General features: G+C 53.5%; 2 protein-coding genes across 2 annotated transcripts; both read right to left on the bottom strand.

Moving 5' to 3' along the window:
• Nucleotides 1-121: 121 nt before the first annotated feature.
• Nucleotides 122-9,485, bottom strand: TUT1 (terminal uridylyl transferase 1, U6 snRNA-specific). The gene is made up of 9 exons (XM_029915446.1): nt 9,320-9,485; nt 7,841-8,031; nt 6,651-6,666; nt 4,354-4,517; nt 3,361-3,830; nt 2,485-2,594; nt 2,227-2,337; nt 1,971-2,063; nt 122-1,313 (listed from the first exon to the last, which is right to left on the bottom strand). The coding sequence occupies exons 1-9, from the start codon at nt 9,399-9,401 to the stop codon at nt 166-168; spliced, it is 2,385 nt and encodes a 794-aa protein (XP_029771306.1). The 5' UTR covers nt 9,402-9,485; the 3' UTR covers nt 122-165.
• A 1,635-nt stretch (nt 9,486-11,120) lies between these two features.
• On the bottom strand, nt 11,121-18,975 carry MTA2 (metastasis associated 1 family member 2; the record flags this gene model as incomplete). Its single annotated transcript, XM_029915445.1, has 18 exons — nt 11,121-11,960; nt 12,188-12,336; nt 12,435-12,553; nt 12,835-12,924; nt 13,128-13,356; nt 13,627-13,766; nt 13,898-13,995; nt 14,190-14,248; nt 14,367-14,441; nt 14,545-14,733; nt 14,870-14,969; nt 15,147-15,249; nt 15,548-15,665; nt 15,844-15,907; nt 16,051-16,168; nt 17,742-17,835; nt 18,435-18,502; nt 18,840-18,975. Coding segments are annotated over 18 exons (2,115 nt in total), but the record flags the coding sequence as incomplete, so codon positions are not given.
• Nucleotides 18,976-18,979: the final 4 nt, after the last annotated feature.

Genomic DNA, 18,979 nt, shown 5'->3' with positions numbered 1-18,979 from the left:
AGGCTGACACACGTCTTAGGGTGGCGGAAGGCACCACTGAGAGGCGCCAGTCAGGTCTGGGGAAGGGAAGTACTGAGTGGAAAGAGGATCGCTACCAGGGGGGAAGTAGAGGACACTGTAGTGTTTATTAAGTAGCAGCTTTATTGCCCCTTTGGGTCCCTGTCTTCACTTGAGGAGGACTCGAAGTGCTTGAGGGAGGAAAACCTGTAAGAAATGATGGAGGTCAGGGAACAGGCCTTGAGAATCCTGGAGTGGAGTCACAGTGAGAGTCTGGTCAGCCTGGGAGGCGGATGCCACAAAGGTCAGGAGCGGCTCGGCCGCTGGCCTCTGTGCAGCACTGCTGGGTCCTCTCAGCTCCTGGGTCACCTGAGCCTCCACTGCCAGCCACCCTGCCGCGCCAGCACCGCCTCCGTCTCTATTCTTGGTTTGCTGCTGCAGGCGTCGCCGGGCACGCCGCCGGCCCTGCCACACTGGGTGCCACAAGGCACAGCGCCAGCTCACTGAGGAGAGGGACACCCCCTTCCCTGCCTCATCCCGAGCCCCTTCTCCTGCTGCCTCAGGCCTTTTGGGCCCCTGCTCTGCCAGTGCCGCATGGCCTGCCCGCCCCTCCTCTCCGGGGGCTAGGTGCTTCTCCGCTACGTGGGGTTGCTCCCCTGGCCGCCTGGGGCTCCCCTCGGCCCAGTCCTGCACCATCTCTCCCACCTCTATAACCATTTCCTCCACCCCGTCTTCACTGGGGTCTCCCGTACATCCCTGGTGCTCCTCCCGCCCCTCCTCCCAGCTTTTGTCCTGCCCATCTCTTTTCAGTCTTTTGCTTGCCCCTCCCTGGAGAGACTCCTCAGGCCCAACTCCCTCCGATCGCAGTCTCTTGGTTCCCTGTTCTATATGGCATCCCAGTGCTTCCCTTAACACCTGGGCCAGGGCAGCAGTGAGCCGGGGGAAGGGAGCAGGGGGCAAGGGGATGGGCGTTGCAGACAGCAAGGAACTAGGGGAGCTGGGCTCCAGGAGGGGGAGCAGCCCCCAGTCCCGGCCCCGTGAGGAACGGCGCTGGTACTGCAGGCTCCGGCAGTAATTGGCTGCCGCTCGGCAACAGTTCTGTAGCTTCCCGGCCACCCGGCTGGTCACATTGGCTGCCACGTTGTGACTCAGGTCAAAGGGGTCCTGGAGATTCATGGGGCCAAGGCGCAGACCCTCCCAGCGATTGGAGGGCAGGTCCCCCGCCACAGGCAGTGCCTGACCCTCCCGCAGGGACAGCAGTGAGCCACGAAGATCCCAGCAAGAGACACAGGAGAAGAACTGGGCTAGCAGAGAACCTGGAGGAGGAGGAAGGCAGAGACGGTTACTTAGAGGCCAGAACTGAGACAGGCCTGTACGAGATGCCCTCCATTAGAAGGACCTTCTGGGGGCACCTGGGTGGCTCGGTCATTTAAGCATCCGACTCGGTTCAGGTCATGGCCTCATGGTTTGTGGGTTCAAGCTCCGCATCGGGCTCTGTGCTCACAGCTAGCTCAGAGCCTGGAGCCTGTCTTCCGATTCTGTGTCTCCCTCTCTCTCTGACCTTCCCCTGCTCACACTGTCTCTTTCTCTCTTTCAAAAATAAATAAAACAAAACAAAACAAATTTTTTTTAAAATAAAAGGACTTTCTGTTCCCTTCCAAGTAGCTCAGAAGAGGGTCAGAAGCCAGGCTCCTCTGTCTCTCTAGACAAGAGGTCCAGTCTCTGTGCCCGGGCCACCAGCAACATCCTTCCCCAGACGCTGCTCCTTCCCCTCGCTGGCTAGCAGTGTGACCTTGAGCAGGCCACTTAGCTGCTCCAACGCAGTTTCTTCATCTGTAAAATGGCAGTAACGATACTCTTTGTCCCACGAGGTGGCTGTGCGAACCGTGCCTGGCAAACAGTAACTGAGCTGTGTTGCCTACAGTCGTGACTACCATCATTTATTAATCCTTTCCCGGGCTCCCCAAACTCACCGAGGGGCTCCTTATTGGTGCTGGGCTCCAGTCGCGAGGCCTCCCTGGGGAAACTACAGTCCCAGCCATCCACTTCCACCTGTTCGCCATCACCTGTGAAAGTGAAAAAGGGGAGGGTCAGCCTGCCAGCAGGAAGATTTGGGGGTGCTAAGCAGAGATCTCATTCCTGGGGTAGCTCAGTGCATATCTGAACGAGATGAGGAGGAGGGAAGCTGACGCTAACAAGATAAAGAGGGTGGAGGCCAGGCTGCTGTACCTGCTTTCTGGGTGAGCTGGGATACGGTGGGCAACACAGGGGGGTCCCTGGTCTGAAGGAAATAGATCACGAGCAAGGTCAGGGCGTAGTTACTGAGAAGGGGGCCACTCCCTGGGTAAATAATAATTCCAGTTAGATTAAGGGTGCCATCGAACACCCTCCATGGTTTTCTCAACCCTGGTTCCTGTACCTGCCTCCCCTCCCCTCCCTTTGCCCCAACGCCAGCTCCATCCCAACTCTGTCCTGGCGCCCGCTCACCTGACAGCCCGCGGCCCTGCGCCCAGCAGCGGACGGTGTACACGAGGGGCCGCACTCGCCCGTCCAGCTCCGAGCAGAGACTCAGAAAGCGAGAGTTATGCAGGGCCAGCCTGGAACAAAGACTGGGGTGTCAGTGCTTGGGGACCTTCGGAGCTTTTCACACCCCAGCTCCCATTCCGGGCTTGCAGACTGGGGGCCCGCTGGAAGAAGGCCAAAGGAGGGTTCCCCATGTGTCTGCTGACACACCGGTCATGCGAACGACTACACAAAAAGGCATCAGTGTGTTTGGGGAAACACTACGTCCTATATCCCCCTCCTAGAAAGGCCATTCCAGACCAGAAGCGTGTAGTTACTAGGCTGCTGAAAGCCTTTCATATGGAAAGAAACAATGACAAGAAGGGAGGGAGGAAGAGGCAAGGGGAAAGAGAAGGAAAGAGGAAGCGGGGAAGAGGGAGGAAAGGGAGAAGCCGATTTACATCTAACTTAGCATTTCCCAAACTTATTCCACCCTGACTCTTTTCTAAATCCCCTAAGATTTACTTTGCTTTTCTGTTTGGAGTGTAATTGTAACTACTGTAGTGTAAATGATGGAAAATAATTGCATATGTTAAAAAAATAAATAAATAAACAGAAAAAAAAAAGCTTCAGTAAAAAAAATAAATAAAATAAAAAATAAATCCCCTAAGAACAGTATGCCAAGAAACATACTTTACATTCATGAAAATGGATGCCAGACAGGTGACAAGTGGCAGAAAGAGGGATGGGACCCAACATGAATAACCTGGACACTCAGCAAGGCAGGAGTTTCCTGCACCGGGGCTCCCTCCCCACCACCCCAGATGCCCTTCCAACCGCCCACCCCCACAACAAACGTACCGATTACTGAGGGAGACGTCACCGTGAAGACCTGAAGGCCGATGGCAAAACTTGACCACAGGGCGCCGGGCAGAGGGCACAGTTTGGACACGGTACACTCCAGGGACACAGCCCCGAAGAATGGAGCCCACCAACTCCAGCATGGCCACCCCGTCTCTTTTCTCCCCCTCTTTCAGGAACTCTGCTAGTTCCAGGGCCTTCCCCAGGTCCCCCTCTCCTCGGTCCTCCTGCAGTGGGGAGGCTGGAGGCAGGGACTGGGGAGAGGCAAGGGTCTCAGAGGCCAAAGCGGAGTCCGGAGTCTGGGGTGCCAGGGAAGAGGAGGGAGTTTCAAAGTCCAGGGCTTCTGAGTCTTGGGGAGAAGGAGGCTGTGAGTCTGGAGGGGAAGCCGGGGTACAGGCCAGGGCTTGAGGGTCCAGTGGGGATGCAAGAGCCGAATCCAAAGACGGAGACTCCGGAGCCTTTGGGGCTGGCTGTGGATAGAAATGGGCTGCGTGAATAGTCACCTCTCTTGCTGTTCCCCACGTAGGCGATACTCCCCGAGATCTATTACTGCTGATGTGCTGGCCCCGTTCCAAGGGCTTTATATGCGTTAACTCAATTAATCCTCACAATCCTTTTAAATTTTTTAAAATTAAAAGTAACCTGGGGCGCCTGGGTGGCTCAGTCAGAAACTGTACATTAGACATTAGAAAATACAGATAAGCAAAAACATAACCCCCAAATTACTTTATTGTATGTCCTTTTATATGTTTTTTCCCAAAATAAGGCATGATATACACCGTTTTGAAGTCTGATTTTTTCCCGCTACAAATGCCATGTATCCTATGTCAATTCACATTCGCTCTCTCTAACACCCATCCACATTCACACTTCTCCAAGGACAACAACCCTTTCAGGTGGGTTCTGTTATCCCCATTTTACAGATGAGGAACTAAGCATGAGAGAGGTGACCATCCCCACTGACTCTTCCCTGCTGCCTCCTTGGTCACTCACCTGGGACTCTTCCAAGTCACCCAGATCCAGGAAGAGGTCAAGATCACAGCCATGGACATCAAAACTGTTTATGGAAGACCCAAAAGGGTGGACCACACAGCCTGGGTGCCGAGCAGAAAATAAAGGTGGGGCGACATTAAAGAGGAGGGCGGGATGGAAGAACACTGGGGCACAAAGAAGGAAGAGCAGCCGGATAAATGCCTCCAGCTGCGGGGCGGGGGGCTGGGGCCTCGGACGCGGGGGGGGGGGGGGGGGGGGGGGGGGGGGGGGGGGGGGGGGGGGGGGGGGGGGGGGGGGGGGGCCAGTCGGTTAAACATCCAACTACCACTCAGGTCATGATTTCGTGGTTTCATGGGTTTGAGCCCCAAGTCGGGCTCAGCGCTGACAGTGTAGAGCCTGCTTGGGATTCTCTGTCTCTCTTTCCGCTCCTCCCCCACTCATGCTGTCTCTGTCTCTAAATAAATAAATAAACTTAAAAAAAAAAAAAGATGAAGGGAATGGAATGGACACTCCAGAAATTAAACCTATATCTCTATGGTCAACTAATTTTTAACACAGTTGTCAAAACCATCCAATGAGGAAAGATTAGTCTTCTCGACACATGGGGCTGGGACAACTGGACAGCCAGATGCAAAAGAACGATGGTGACCCCTACCTCACACCGCATACGCAAACTAAAATTAATGGAGAGGTGGGATGCGGGAGCAGCCTCATCAGCAACAGGCCTGAATCACAGACGAGGAGTGATAAAAACATTCTAGAAGGATGGGTCCAGAGCCTTGTAAATACACTACCACCTCTGAATTGTATACTTTAAAAGTGTGAATTTTATCACGCATCTCACTTCCACTCTATGCCAAACAGCAAAAAAACCCAAAGTGAAACAAGCAGAAAGGCAGCCACTTGGACCAGCCCAGGCCCGTCTTCCAGCTCCGAGGGGTCACACCGCTCACCAGACTGCAGTTCAACACCGCGTTTGCCATCAAAGCCCCAGTTAGGAACTGGGTGTCTCTTTGCCTGGCCTTGTCTCTGCACATGTTTCTCAGGAGCCCCACTGAAGGTATCAGGGAGGACAGGTTAGCACACTCAGAAGGCTCAGGCCTGGCCGGTTTTCTCTTCCCACTACCATCACCCCAGCTAGTGTGACTTACTGAGGGCTCATTATCACCTTTTTTTTAATGTTTGTTTATTTTTGAGAGAGAGAGAGGGAAAGACAGAGCACAGGCAAGGGAGGGGCAAAGAAAGAGGGGGGACACAGAATCTGCAGCAGGCTCCAGACGCTGAGCTGTCAGCACAGAGCCCGACGCAGAGCTTGAACTCACAGACCGCAAGATCATGACCTGAGCTGAAGTCAGACGCTTAACAGAGTGAGCCACCCAGGCGTGCCACTGAGGGCTTATTATAAACCAAGCAGTTCACATAAACTAAGCCTAAGTCTCACAAGGTTCCTACATAGTGTATATTATTATTTCCATTTTAGAAATTATGAAACTAAAACTCAGAAGTAACTTGTGACAGCCTCCAAGTAAAGGGCTTAATCCCCCAAATCTCCCACTTCCCCAGTGATGACCTCCCTCAAGGAAATGTTGTGAAAATTAAATGAGATATTGTTTGTAAAGTACTTAGCACATGATTGGTACATGATAATTATTCAGTAAACACTTTAGTCATTATTGTTATAATAATTAGAAGCCTCAGAAACTTGAGGTTTAAGTTCAGAAAAAGGTCATTCTTTACAACTGTAATAAACATGAACAAAAACGGAGGTGTTGGGTTTCCGGAAGACGTCAGCTGGGGCAGACACTGCCAAGTGCCCCCTCAAGATAGAGGGAGCAAGTGAGCAAGGAGGGGGCAGTTCGTAAGATCATGTCAGTATGGAGTCTATTTGGGATTCTCTCTCCTCTCTCTGCCCCTCCCCAGGTCTCCCCCGCCCCAGGTCTAAGTAAATAAGCACGCATTAAAAAAATAAAAGGTGAAGAAAGTCAGGCTCAGCTGGCACTAGCCTTTTACACTGTTCTTCAGCCTGCCCCTTTTTCTTTGTCTTCTTTATTTATTTATTTATTTACTTATTTATTTATTTATGAAAGAGAGGGAGGGTGAGGGTGAGAGAGAGAAAGAGAGAGAGAGAGAGAGAGAGAGAGAGAGAGAAAGAGAAAATATCCCAAGCAGGCTCCATGCTCAGCTTGGAGCCCAAAGCAGAACTCGATCCCCACAATCCTGGGATCATGACCTGAGCCAAAATTAAGAGTCTGATATTGAACCAACCAACTGAGCCACGCAGACACCCCCAGCCTTACCTGCCCCTTTTCTTACCTGAGATGTGCAAGCAGCATTATCACAACTAAGAACTGAGAGCCACTTGCCAATTAATGACAGAGCAGGAAAACGGTAAAGTCCTAGACTGCCCAAGACTAGACTTCTTATTAAAAAGGACAATTGTTTCACTCAACTGAAGTCAGTTGAGCATCCGACTTCGGCTTGGTCATGATCTCACAGTTTGGGAGTTCGAGCCCAGCATCAGGCTCCCTGCTGTCCACCGTTGGAATGGAGCCTGCTGTGGATCCCTTGTCCCCCTCCCCCTCCCCTGATTATGCTCTCTGTCTTTGAAGGCCCAGACCTTCAAAGTTAAATAAAGTATTTAAATTAAATAAACTTTAAAAAAAAAAAAGGAACAATTAAACCCCTTTGGTTTAAGCCACTGTGGGTCGGTTGCTGAACACAATCTCTAAGGCAGGCACACCCTGGCCCCTCCGAAGAGAAGCCGTGGGCGGATGGGGAGCCGAAGCCATGTCTGCATAATGAGAACACAACCTAGGAACTATAATATGATGACACAACATTGCTGTACGACACTGAGCTTTTCTCAAAGGACTCATGAGAAACTGACAAAAGGTCTTCCTGGAAGACAAACAGGACCACAAAGGACAAGCTTGTGTGTCTGGCACTGTCCAGAGGACAGGGTATGTTGGCCAGCTCACTTTCGTATCTCTCACTGTAAGTTAATAAAATACTGTTTTATCAGCCAGTCTCTCGTGGGGTTCGGACGGCTCTCCCAATGGTGTGGTCTCAAAGCACCTACGTCGTGGGGTTTACTCATTTGATTGGCCACTTTATTCACTGGACTGTAAGCTCTGTCCCTGCAGGGGTCACGTCTATCCTGGTCACGGCTGAAAATGCAGCTCTACGCACAGTGCCTAGTACAAAGTCTGCAGCTGATAGTTGGCAAGTCAAATGAAGACTAACTGCATAAATAAATGACCACTAAGTCCCACAGTGACTAACTCTCGTGAACTAATAAAACCCAAGCAGGGACCGGCAAGTGGGGAGGAGGCTCACAAAGCAGGCCTGGCCCAAGTACTGCGGTGTCCACCGAGGACAAGCCCAAGAACAAGGCACCAGCCGAAACAGGGCAGCTGGCTTCTCTCTTATTTCTTTTTGTATGTGGCACACCTGACTCATTCTTTACCCCAAGCACCATTCACTCTACCTTGTCCTTGTCCATGACGACACTGGCCACGGGTCCAAATGCCCCGAAGTACCCAGAAAGCTGCGCAGAATCAACATCCCGGGGAAAGCCACTGACAAACACACTTCGAAGACCCTGGGCCTTTCGGGCAGCTCGAAGTTCTACCAGGTGCCGGTGCTTCCGGCCTCCCAAATGGGCATCTAGGCTGGGTCCTGCAAAGAGAAACATGAAACAAAAACATCCAAATCACTCTTCAGGACTCTACTCTGACTTTACTTAAATGCATACCTAAGTCCTGTGAATCCTTCCAAACCACAAAAAGTGTAATCTTTGAATAAACAAAGTTCTGGCTCTTTTCACCTTCCTCTCTTGTCCATTTGTCTACACAATGCATTCTCTTTAAGTGGTTCCCCAGAGAACTAGCCACCACTTTTCCTTAAATCATCTCTAAATGCTAGAGCAACGCCTGCAAATTGTAAAGAAATTAACGGGAAACTTATTCAGGTCATATGCAGAGGAACTAAATAAAACACAAGACCTTAGACAATTTCCTCATGAGTCATCCCTACGTATGGTATAGAGATTCCAAGTGCAAGATCTGAAGTCACACTGCCCAACTTGAATTCTCAGCTCCGATAAGCCGTGTGAGATCTTGGGCAAGTTACTTAACTTCTCTGCGCATCTCTGTACATCCACAAAATGAACGTATTACCAGTATCACACATGTATTATGCATGTAGAGTACCTGGCAGAGTCTGGTACATGTTGAACATGGGGAAAGTTTAGCTGCTATTATTATTTTTTTATTAAATTTAGAGACTGCTGCTTATTGTCACCACTGTGTGAGGGAAGCCGACCCTGGATTTCCGGCTTACCCTTCGGGACAAACAGCGGTACTGCCATTCACAAAGAAAAAGAATGGAAGATCCTGTTTAAGGAAGATCATGATTCCAGTTTAGGGAAGATCATGGTTCCAGACTTCAAAAGTGGAATCTGAGGTTTCGCGGAGTCCCCTGTGTTGTCATACAAGAATCCTGTCTACTTTGCCAAACCCACTTCCCTGTCATGCGAGCCATGCTACTTCACCCATCTCTGCCTTTGCCTAGCTCCTCTGTAGGGCTCCCCCGAGTTAAGTGCTTCTTTCTCTGTGACCCCACAGCTGCCTAAACGTATCCATAGAGCACTGGAATTGCCTCCATCTCTAGATGGTGGGCTTCTTCATCTCTGAAACCCCTCACCCCACGTAGAGTCCGAGTAACAAGCACAAAGGGGGCGTCCAACAGATGGCGGTCGCAGAGGGAATACGATCATGAAATTTTTCGTTGTAGGGATTTCTGATACTAGGAAGGAGGGGGTGAGGTGGTGGGGCTTTCCCCACTCTCCAATCCCTTCATACAGGCGGAGTGAAAACGGAGGTGAGTGACCCTACCAACCGACTTGATAATAACTAGGACCCAAAGACGAAAACGCACAACCACCCCCTCACAAGCCACCGCTTACGGTTGGCTGTAGTAACGTGGCAGAGGCAGCACCGGAAACCCCCACGAGGCAACGATTGGACATCCGAATCCACCGCCGCCATCGCGACTCTCCAGTACGGACAACACACAACCACTCCCGCCACCACCGGAACTCACACCTACAAATCGCAGCGCGCTTGGAAGCAACTTCCGCCAGTCCAATAGGAAATGACGTCGCAAGGCCAATCGCACAGGCACACTCCTCCGGAAACTGAGTTCCTAAGCTTCAGGGTTCCGTTTCTACCCTGCTTTAAGGCTCCACCCGCTTCAGGAAAAGCAGCGCATCTTTGATACTTATCTGCATGCAGTAAGCCGATTGGTGTGCTCTGAGCCACTTAGGCGTTGATTGGTCCAAAGCATCATGAATATTCATAGGCGGACACAAAGGCCGGCGCTGGCGGCGGTTTAAAACCTGCGTGCTCTAGCCTCCCTGGGAGGTCGGGCGGGGGGGGGCTGTTTGTGCTTTTCAGCGAGCGGCGGTTAGAGATCCGCGGCGCTCCATCCTCTACCCCTTGTTTTACCTGGCGAGTAAAGGCAGAGGATGAGCGAACTTCACGAAGCTCAAGGCTGTCCCTGGACACCCCAAGTTCCTTAGGGCTGTTACTCTCCTTCTGCCCTCCGTCCTGCCCCAAAAATGAGCATTCTGGGGCCACTTTCTAGCCCTGGTTGGGGAGCTCTGCCCCCGTGGGCGCCTTCTAGACTCAGCCCACAGCCAGATCGCTGCGGTCCCGGTGAGTCAGGCTTTCCTTCCGCAGTTGTGGGCTGCGTGAGGTGTACTCACGAGGCGCCAGAGTCACCGGCCCACTTCAAGGTAGGCGATGGAGCCTACCATGTGACAGCTGAGTGGAGACACTGGAGGGAGACGATGCTGCTTTGTCCTGACTGGTAGAGTTGTCAAGTTCCTCCCGACACCGCTGAGGTGTACCCTCAAAACGAGAGTAAAGGCGCTGGGGAGGCCCTAGGAACAGAGAACATGACACGGAGAGGACTATCAGATGGGCTAAGCACCCACTGCCGTGGCTGTCGTCCCACAACTTTGGACTGTGGAAAGTGCCCTGGACCTGAAACAGACATCTCAAGATCTGAAACCTTAAGCAAAGTCCCGACTGCTGAATCTGTTCCCCACCCCCTCCTCTAAAGTGTGAAAGGGACACACAGAACAATCTTAACTTGTTGTTTGCTCTCAGAAGGGCTTCTCCTGTTGGGCCCTGCTCGGGCTTTGTTTCCCAGACCCAAAAAGGCAGGAGACAGCACTAGAGTGGACCCCAGTACGAAGGCCATTACTGATGCTGGTCTTGGGAATCCTTGAAATGGCAACTTGTGCAAATAAACCACGGAGCTGGGTGGGAAGGTCCTGCAGTACCCTCCCCCCTCTCAAGGTAGGTTACATCTGACCCTGGCTTCCAGCAACTCCCAGAATTTCCTGAGAGGTGAGGGTCGGGAAATGGAAGAAAAAAAGCACCTTCATGCCTCCTTTCCCATGGGAGCCACCAACCAGAGTCGGTAGACTCCAGCTGTTTTGAGTGAATGCCTGAGGTGGGCACCACAGGGAGCTGCGGAGCAGTTCGGGTTCCCGGAGAAAGCTAGCGGGCCCAGGCTCCCTGTCCATGCTGCCGATCTCAGAAAGCTGCTCCTAGGGTAAGCCCCATCTGTATCTTCTTATCTTCTTTCTTATCCCTTTGTCCTTTATTTCCCCAACTGAAGACACACACACACACACACACACACACACACACACACACACACACCCCATGGCAGAGAACAGCTGAGCCGGGAGAAGCTGAAGAAAACAGCTTTTTATTTGTTACTATAAGAACCAATTACAGAATCCGAGGTTAAAAAAACGGACAAAAGATCTTTATTTCTGAGAATTGGCGTACAAAAGGCAGAGGGGACAAGGAGAGGGAAGGAAAAGAAAGAGCATGGGCTGGGATTGATGCCAGCTTAGGGGCCTCAAACTCCAATACGGAAAGGTCCGGACACCGGACAGGAAGAGAAACCCCCATTAGAAAAAAAGAAAAAAAAGATACAGACATGGCAGTCATGGCAGTGCACGCCCCCCACCCCCAACCAGGTACCACCACCTCCTATCAATTTACTCTTCCCCTCCCCTGTCCCCTTTCACAAAGGGAGGCAAAATTTTTAAAAAATTAAAAAACCCTCCCCCCAACTGTCCAAGACAACTGTGGGTCCTACCCCTGAAAACAGGCTAGGTTCCCACACTAGACCAAGTTCCTGCAGTGCCCCCTCCACCACCAGGCGTGGAGAAGCATAGGAAGGGGACTAGCCCAAGTGGTAACACCAGAGGGCGCCCCAACCCCTTGGAGGACACACACTCACTTGCTCCCTCCCTCCCTCCCTCCTCATTCCCTTTGATACTAGAGGGAAGGGAGGTTGGGTGCCCTGGGCACCCATCCTCTAGCTTTCAGCCCACCTCCCTCCCCCCTGCAGATGCTCAATCCTCCAGGACAATGGGCTCGTTGGTGCTGGCAGGATGTGACGGTGCAGAGAGTGGGACTGGGGGCCGCACTGCAATCAGTGGTGGCTTCACCTTCAGGGGCAAGTTGGGCCGGCGGGCAGCTCGCCGCATTTCCAGGTGGGTCAGAGCCTTCCGCAGGGCCCTGGCCAGGAAAATAAGAGTGGAATGAAGAAGGCTAGGACCTTCAAGGTAACCCCCCACCACCGCCCCATTCCATGCCACAGTTCCATGCCTTCTGGGCCATTCTTTCCTGGCATCCCCATGCTGTGCCCAGTCTTCCTGGAGCTGGTCTTGCTCCGAACACCTACTCTCCTCACCCACCAATCCGGGTTGTCAACCTCTCAGCCCCTGCTGCAGTGGGCTCCCTACCTGGTATCCTTTGTGGCCACAAACACCACAGGATTGGGGGCATCAGCCGGATTTAGCTTCTGACGCTTGGCTGCTGGCTGTGAGCTTGAGCGAATCCCTGAGGCCAGAGGTCTCCCATTGGCAGAGAAGGGGGCCCCTGCTCCTGCCATCTGGGGGGGTAGGCAGCGCAGTGAGAGAGGGCTCACGGACCCCCATCAGAAATACAAGCCCACCCAGTCGCCCTGGCCCACTCCAGCTGTCAACTCACAGTCTCATAGGCCCGTTTCACCATAATGCCCCCCAGACCCCGGTTCTGGGTCAGTTGGTTTCTGTTGATCGGTGTCTTGGTGCCCCGAGGTGTTTTTGGTTTCAGAGGTGCCTGGGCCACTGCCAAGGGGAAAAAAAAAAAAATTGGAGAACTTTCATGTTTTCTCTTCTCTATGTAGTTGCCCAGGGCATCCCCAAAAGCAATCAGGCAGTTACCACAGTGTAACCTTAGCACACTACGGTAGTACTGCACAGCTTGGGAGAACCATTAGCAGCCGACAAGAATAGAGTCTGTTAGACTAAATCTCTTTGGGCTCTGATCGTAAAAGGATGACAGAGACCCTGAGACCACCTAACCGGCTCCCCATCCCGTGCCCACAGTCTGGTTCCCCATCCCATACCCAAATCTTTGACAATAGTTGCCAGGGGCAGCCGCACCAGAGGGTGAATCTTCAGCGGAGTCTTCGCAGCCTTAGGAAGTCGAATGGAGCCTGCAGAGAGCAGAGAAGAAGGCTTCTGAAGGGGCTTCGTATCCAGGCCTCTCCTGCGGCCTGGAGCCACATCTAATCTCCTACCACACTGCTGTGGCCTGCGGTCCCTGTTGTCACTACACCTGCAGAGAAACACTGGCCTCTGCTCTGCCTTCTGGCCGGAGCGCCCGGCCTGCCACTAGCCCCACCGCCCCTGCCCTTACACTCTGCCTTGATGGCATTGGCATTGATAGGGGCATAGGGTCGTCGGGCAGCCCTCCTCGGCTGTAACAGGTCCCTGCACATGCGTCTGGCAAGACGGGTCAGCTTTGTGGTCTGAAGCAGGAATGTTTGCCTGTTCTTAGCCAGCAGCTTGGCCCGGTTGGCGCTGGTCGTATAGGGAGAGAGACTCTGGGCTTCTGGTCGAGACAAATGACCCCTCGAGTGTGGCTCCTGGAAGAAAGACATAGAAAAAAGGGAGAACACGGTTGGGCACTGAGGCTCCCTTCTTGCCTTCATTCTCTGCCAAAAGCAGTTTATTCCTGCCTGATCGCTTGGCTGCCGTCCGAGCCTACTGGACTCCCCAGCTACCACTAAGCACCACCTCCCCACCGCCACCCCCACATCTCACCTCCTTTTAAGCAACTGGGTGTTCTGGCCTTCACCTAAAGCTCACGTCAATATGCTTACTGCTCTCCCCTGCCACCCCCCATCAGTCCTTACTGTTGTGCCCCGAGCAGCCCCCTCCAGCTGGGTCGGGGTCTTCAGTCCCCCATACTTCTTCCAGTAGATCCAGCAGGAAGCACAGAGGCGGCACTGCATGTTGGGCGGGCCCCAGGCGTACCACTGGGCAGACTGTGTGGCTGTGGGAGCATGGACAGAAGGGGGAGTTTAGGACAAACACCCCACCTGAGCCCCTCAAGTCCTCGGGCCAGAGAAGACCTCACCCACCCCCCACCCTCCCCCAACATCCCTGTCCCTTCCCGGAACTCACTGTGGCAGCTCTCGCAAGTCAGGCCCTTCTGGAATCCAGCCCCGTTCATGCCAGGTTTCGAGCCCACAGAGATGATCTGGTTAGGATTTGGCTTAGTACTAATGGGAATAGTGTGGGCAGGAAACCGGAAGCCGGTCAAGAAAGAGAATCCATGTCCACCTCATTCCCTATCGTTTGACCCTCTGCCCATAACTCCTGCCCACCGCCAATCACTGAGAAGAGCACTGGGGAGCGGGGGGAGGGTGGAGAGGGAGAAAAAGGACACATGCCAGCCCCCCCCCACCACACTTACTAGGTAGGGATATAGACTTGTTTTAGTTTGCTGTCTGCTTCAGCAGCTTTCAATCTCTTCTGCAAGAAGGGAAAAGAGAAAGAGAAGCATCAGAGCATCTCCACGGGACAATGTCTTCAACTTCAAAGGCAGGGGCGAGCAGGAGCCCCTGGTCCAGCCTTCCCAGCCGGCCCATACCTGCTGAATGTAGCGGTCTGTGGTTTTCCACATGTAATAAAACTGGACTATGCTGGCAAGTGACTTCCAAGGCAGCTAAGAAGGCAGAAGGAAGGAAGCTGAGCCGGCGCCTGGCCCCAGGCCCTCGTCCCCTCACCCGCCATCTCCTCCACCTCTCGGCCCAGCCCCGTCTACTCACAAAATCCTGGCGAATATCATTGAAATCCTTGCCATACTTCTCCAGGGCCTCCTCAAACAACATGGCCTCAGAGGCCGACCACTCCTCCATCTCGTCCCGACACAGCACCGGGCCCCCCTGGGGCACCAGGGTCGACATGGCTTTAGCCAAGTCGTAGCCGTTCCTCTGCAGTGTATCCATTGCGTGAAACTACAGGGAAGGTGGGAGGCAACGCGGATGGCCTGAGACCCTCCACACCAGGCTCTCAGAGACCCTTCCTCTGTCCCCAGCGCTGCGGGTCCCCACAGAGCCCAGCCTGCACGACTGCCCAGCAGCCTCTGCTCACCAGCGTGATGTCTCGGGAGGCAGCGGCTGCGCTCATGTGCAGGCTTGGCTGCCGAATGGAGCTGCTGCAATCTAGGGCTCTTGCGAAAGTCCCCACAGCCCTGAGGGAGACATCGAGAAGTTAAGAGGGAGAGAAGAAAGCATGAGTAGGCCGAGGAGCTCAAGCCGGAGAAGGAAAACCACGCGGGCCCAACAACCAGTCACATCCGCCTCTGAGAGTCCGGTGCAGAGCGCCCACGCCTCCCCCAGCCCGTCTCGCCCATCCACCCACCCCTCACCGGGCCACCACGAGAAACTGATCGATCTGCCGGTCTGTGAGAGGGTTGTCTGGGTCCCAGACCTTCATCTCCATCTTCTGTTGGTTCCGATTATCGGATTCTCCTGGGGAACGGGGCAGTGGCAAGGTCAGGGAGAGGGCAAGGGGAACAGGGGCCGTGACACAACAGCACCTCGTGCCCCCCTGGCCTCCTGCTTGGATTCTAGCGGCCGCCTCAACTCTCGGCCTTTTCTTCCTCCCGGTGCCCACAGGCCTCTTTCTGGTTCCCAAGGTCCCTGCCTGTCAGGGTGATGGCACAGAGCCCTGAAGGCCGTGGGGTCCTAGGACTCCAGAGCACACCGCTCACGGGGATGACAACGTTACAAGGACTCAGCGGCCACACGCTCTCATCCTGTTGCTTACCCTCTGCCAGGCGATCTGGGATCTCAGCTTGGTATTTGCAACCAACTCGGATCTCCCCCTGATCAGCTAGAAGTGTCTTCTGCACAGGGTCGAAGACGAGTGAATAAAAGAAGCAGTCCTGGAGACGGGGGACAGAAAAGCTAAGCAGGTGACACTCCTCAGAGGCAGGGGGCAGAGAGGAGCCTCCAGGGTTCCCAAGACAGGCGGTCTGTGGGCCTGACCCTCATTCCAGCCCTCCTCTCCTCTTGCCTCCTGGGGCATCCCCACTCCCTTCCTTTTCCCCACATGTCTTTCACCTCCTTTTCCAAGTATTGGCTTAAGATGTCGGTCTCATTCAAGAGGGTCACACTGCATTTCCCCCTACGGAAGAGAGGGGAAGAGAGGTCCGAAAACCCTGGGTGAGCTCCTCCTTCCCTCTCGACAGCACCTCCAGGCCGCCACCTCCCCCCCCCCATCATCTAAAGAAGTGCACGCAGGCCACGGTGGCCCTGACTGTCCCATACCTTATGTGGGTGGCCGGTAACGACTCGAACTGCCGAGAAAGGAAAAGCTCCCGGTGCTTCAGTTGGTGTCGCTGCTGCTCTGACACCCCCGGTTGCTTTGACTCCTCCTCAAACTCCCCTGAGAGATTAAGGAGGAAGAAGTCAGTCAGAAACTAATTCAGAAAGAAGCCACCTTGGAAACTCTAACCCAGAGAAAAGCTTCCTAGCACAGCTGTTTTTTTCCACATTCCCCAGGCATCTGCCTTTGTATACCCTCAGCCCACCGGCTTTCCCGCTTAGCCCTCTTGCCCGCTCCAGTCCTCCCAGCTCCCCATCACCAGTGCCTCGGGAAGAGCTGCTCAGAGTGCAAAGAACGCCCCAGAAACCCATCCTATACCCAGGCGTCGATGCTCAGATGCCACTCGGAAAGCACGACTCCGCCCACACTGGGCCCAGCAGGAATAGCACACGTGCCTCTCCTGCCAACCCAGCCCAAGGTCCAGAAACCCCGTGCGTGAAAAACTGTCACATCAGGTTGTGTTTACTAGTTCTTCCTTTCAGATTTCAGGAGACCCTTTGCGTTTAAACATCCGGCAACCCTCACGATCCTTCACTGCCCGCTTGGCTACGGAGTTCACGGGGCTTACAAGGACAGTATCTCCCAAGCCAGTGCCAACACCTTCCTTCCCAGGAGCTGCCCCGAAACCTTGGTGAAAAGGGTTAACTTGGCGGGGTGCCAACCAAAGCGGGAGGGGGCAGGAGAGCCACAGACCCAGGCTCATTGGTGCATTGTTCCCAACCTCAGGGAGAAGGGGGGTGGGGGTGCAGCGGGCTCCGCCCCTCGCCTGTGTGCTCCGGAAACCCTGTGCGAAACCCTGTGCGAAGGCAAGGGGGGGGGACCACACCCCCCACCCCTTCTGATTGGACAAAGCCAAGGTCAGCCCCTGCCAGATGGGCCTGGAAACCCCAGAGGGCCAGAAAACTTGGTAGGCCTAGCTCCTTGTTAACCCCTTCATGCTCAAAGCAGCCTGAAATAAGGGAAATAATTTAAGAAGGGGGAACAAGAGGAAGACGAAAGAAAGCCATAGCAGGAAAGGAAAAACCAACTAAGGAAAAGAGGAGCTGTATTTCTTAAAAGAAGATGAAGTCATGAAGAGAAGGAAGAGAAGGCAAAAGGGAAAGACGTAAAACGGAGTGGAGAAAGCCAGAAGCGGTGAGAAAGCGCAAAAACGGCGAGATAACTTTGCAGCTTCCTCTTCGGTCCCTTCAGTGTATTCTCGCTACCTCGTGGTCACAGAGGCTCCTTCCCAGTTATGCAGGCTTCTAAGTACAATCTCTTCCTCTTCACCTTGACCTTTCCGCTCACCAGCCATTGTCCCAATGTACCCAAAACGGTCCCTCAGGGTCCTGCGCTCTCCCGCCTCCCCTATTTAAATGCTATCATCTCTCTCCCACCTATCATTCAGATACACACGCTCACACACAAGCGTGTTCGGTCTTTCCTTATCATTGTCTCTCCACCCTGCATCCAACCCCAACATGTAGAAACAGGCCTCCTTCTGTGGACCAGGCATTTCCCACCCTCAAACTCACAGCCCGGCTTTGGGCATGCTCCCAGGGGAAACACCTGCAGGGACATGCCCAGACCTCAGATCACGGGAAAGGGGGAGAAGGGGAGGGTGGGGGCGGGGCGGGGGTACGAAGACACTCACTGGCATTGCTATCAGCCAGGCTGTTGAGGCTACTAGAAATGTCCCTTCGCCGGAAAAGGCACACAACCTTTGCCTCCACGTTTCCATTTGCTGTCTAAGGGGGGGAGGGGGAGAAACGGCAGTTAAAATTGATCGTTTAAAAGTGGAAACATATAAAGAAGAAACTAACAACAGCAAAGTAGTTTCTAAGGAGTGAAAATAGAAAGACCCAAGAAATTATGAAGGTTTTTTTCTAATGATTTTTTTTTTCTTTTAGAGACCATGAGCATGAGGTGGGGAGGGGAGAAAGAAAGAGACCGAGAATATCAAGCAGCCCCAAGTTGGGGCTCCATTTCATAACCCTGGAATCATGACCTGAGCCGAAATAGAATCGGACCCTCAACCCACTGAACCACCCACGCACCCCAAGAAATTATAAAGAGTCTTACACTGAGGAACAGACTTCCAAACTCCCCCCTCCTCCTTTTCCTTAGTCCCCAAGAGAAAGAATAGGAAAGTTCCCACCTAGCTCTCAAAAGTCTTTCCTGAATACACTGATTGAATGAATGAATGAATATGAATGGGCACTTAGGATAGGCTGGATTCCTCTGGATCTCACTCTCTTCCACATGAAGTTAGCGACCGCAGAAGAAAAAGACCCCCTGGGAGGAGGGAGGTGCCCGAAGGGAAGGGGTGGGGCTCTGTTCCACTCACCTTATTGAGCTCTTCAATCCTTCTAACCAGGTAAGGATTGCTGGAGGAATTCTCAAAATAGACGTAATCTGTAGGAGGGGGTGGGGAAGCACAGGGAAGATCAGAGGAGGAGACGGGAAAGCCAGAGCACCAGGGCAGGAGAGAAAGGAGACGGGACCAAAAGAATAAGGGTCCAGGTAGAACTCTGAAATGTGGAAGTAGAGAGACTCAGAGAAAACAAGGGTTTCCCCCACCACCACCACCCCTGACCACCTAGTTGTAATGTCAGATCTTTCGCTCAAAAGTGAGCCTCAACGAAGGGACAAGAAGCAAGGGGTCGCCCCCCTGTCCCCACAATTCAGCGATGTAGTTGCACCCAGGTATCGACCAAGCGAGCGATTGTTCGATCTAGCGCAGGGCCCTCGCCTTTTAGAAGCCAGGCGCACAATAACGCCCGGGGGAGAGGAAACGTCCTGGCGGCTCCCGCCCAGGTGGCAGAGCTGTCGCCTCGGCCCTTCGCGCCCCCTGCCTGCCCTGTCAGCTCCTTCCGCACCACTTTCCCAGGC

The sequence above is a fragment of the Suricata suricatta genome, chromosome 11 (genome assembly GCF_006229205.1).
Source record: "Suricata suricatta isolate VVHF042 chromosome 11, meerkat_22Aug2017_6uvM2_HiC, whole genome shotgun sequence".
NCBI classification, from domain to species: domain Eukaryota; kingdom Metazoa; phylum Chordata; class Mammalia; order Carnivora; family Herpestidae; genus Suricata; species Suricata suricatta.
This window is presented reverse-complemented; position numbering and strand designations above follow the sequence as displayed.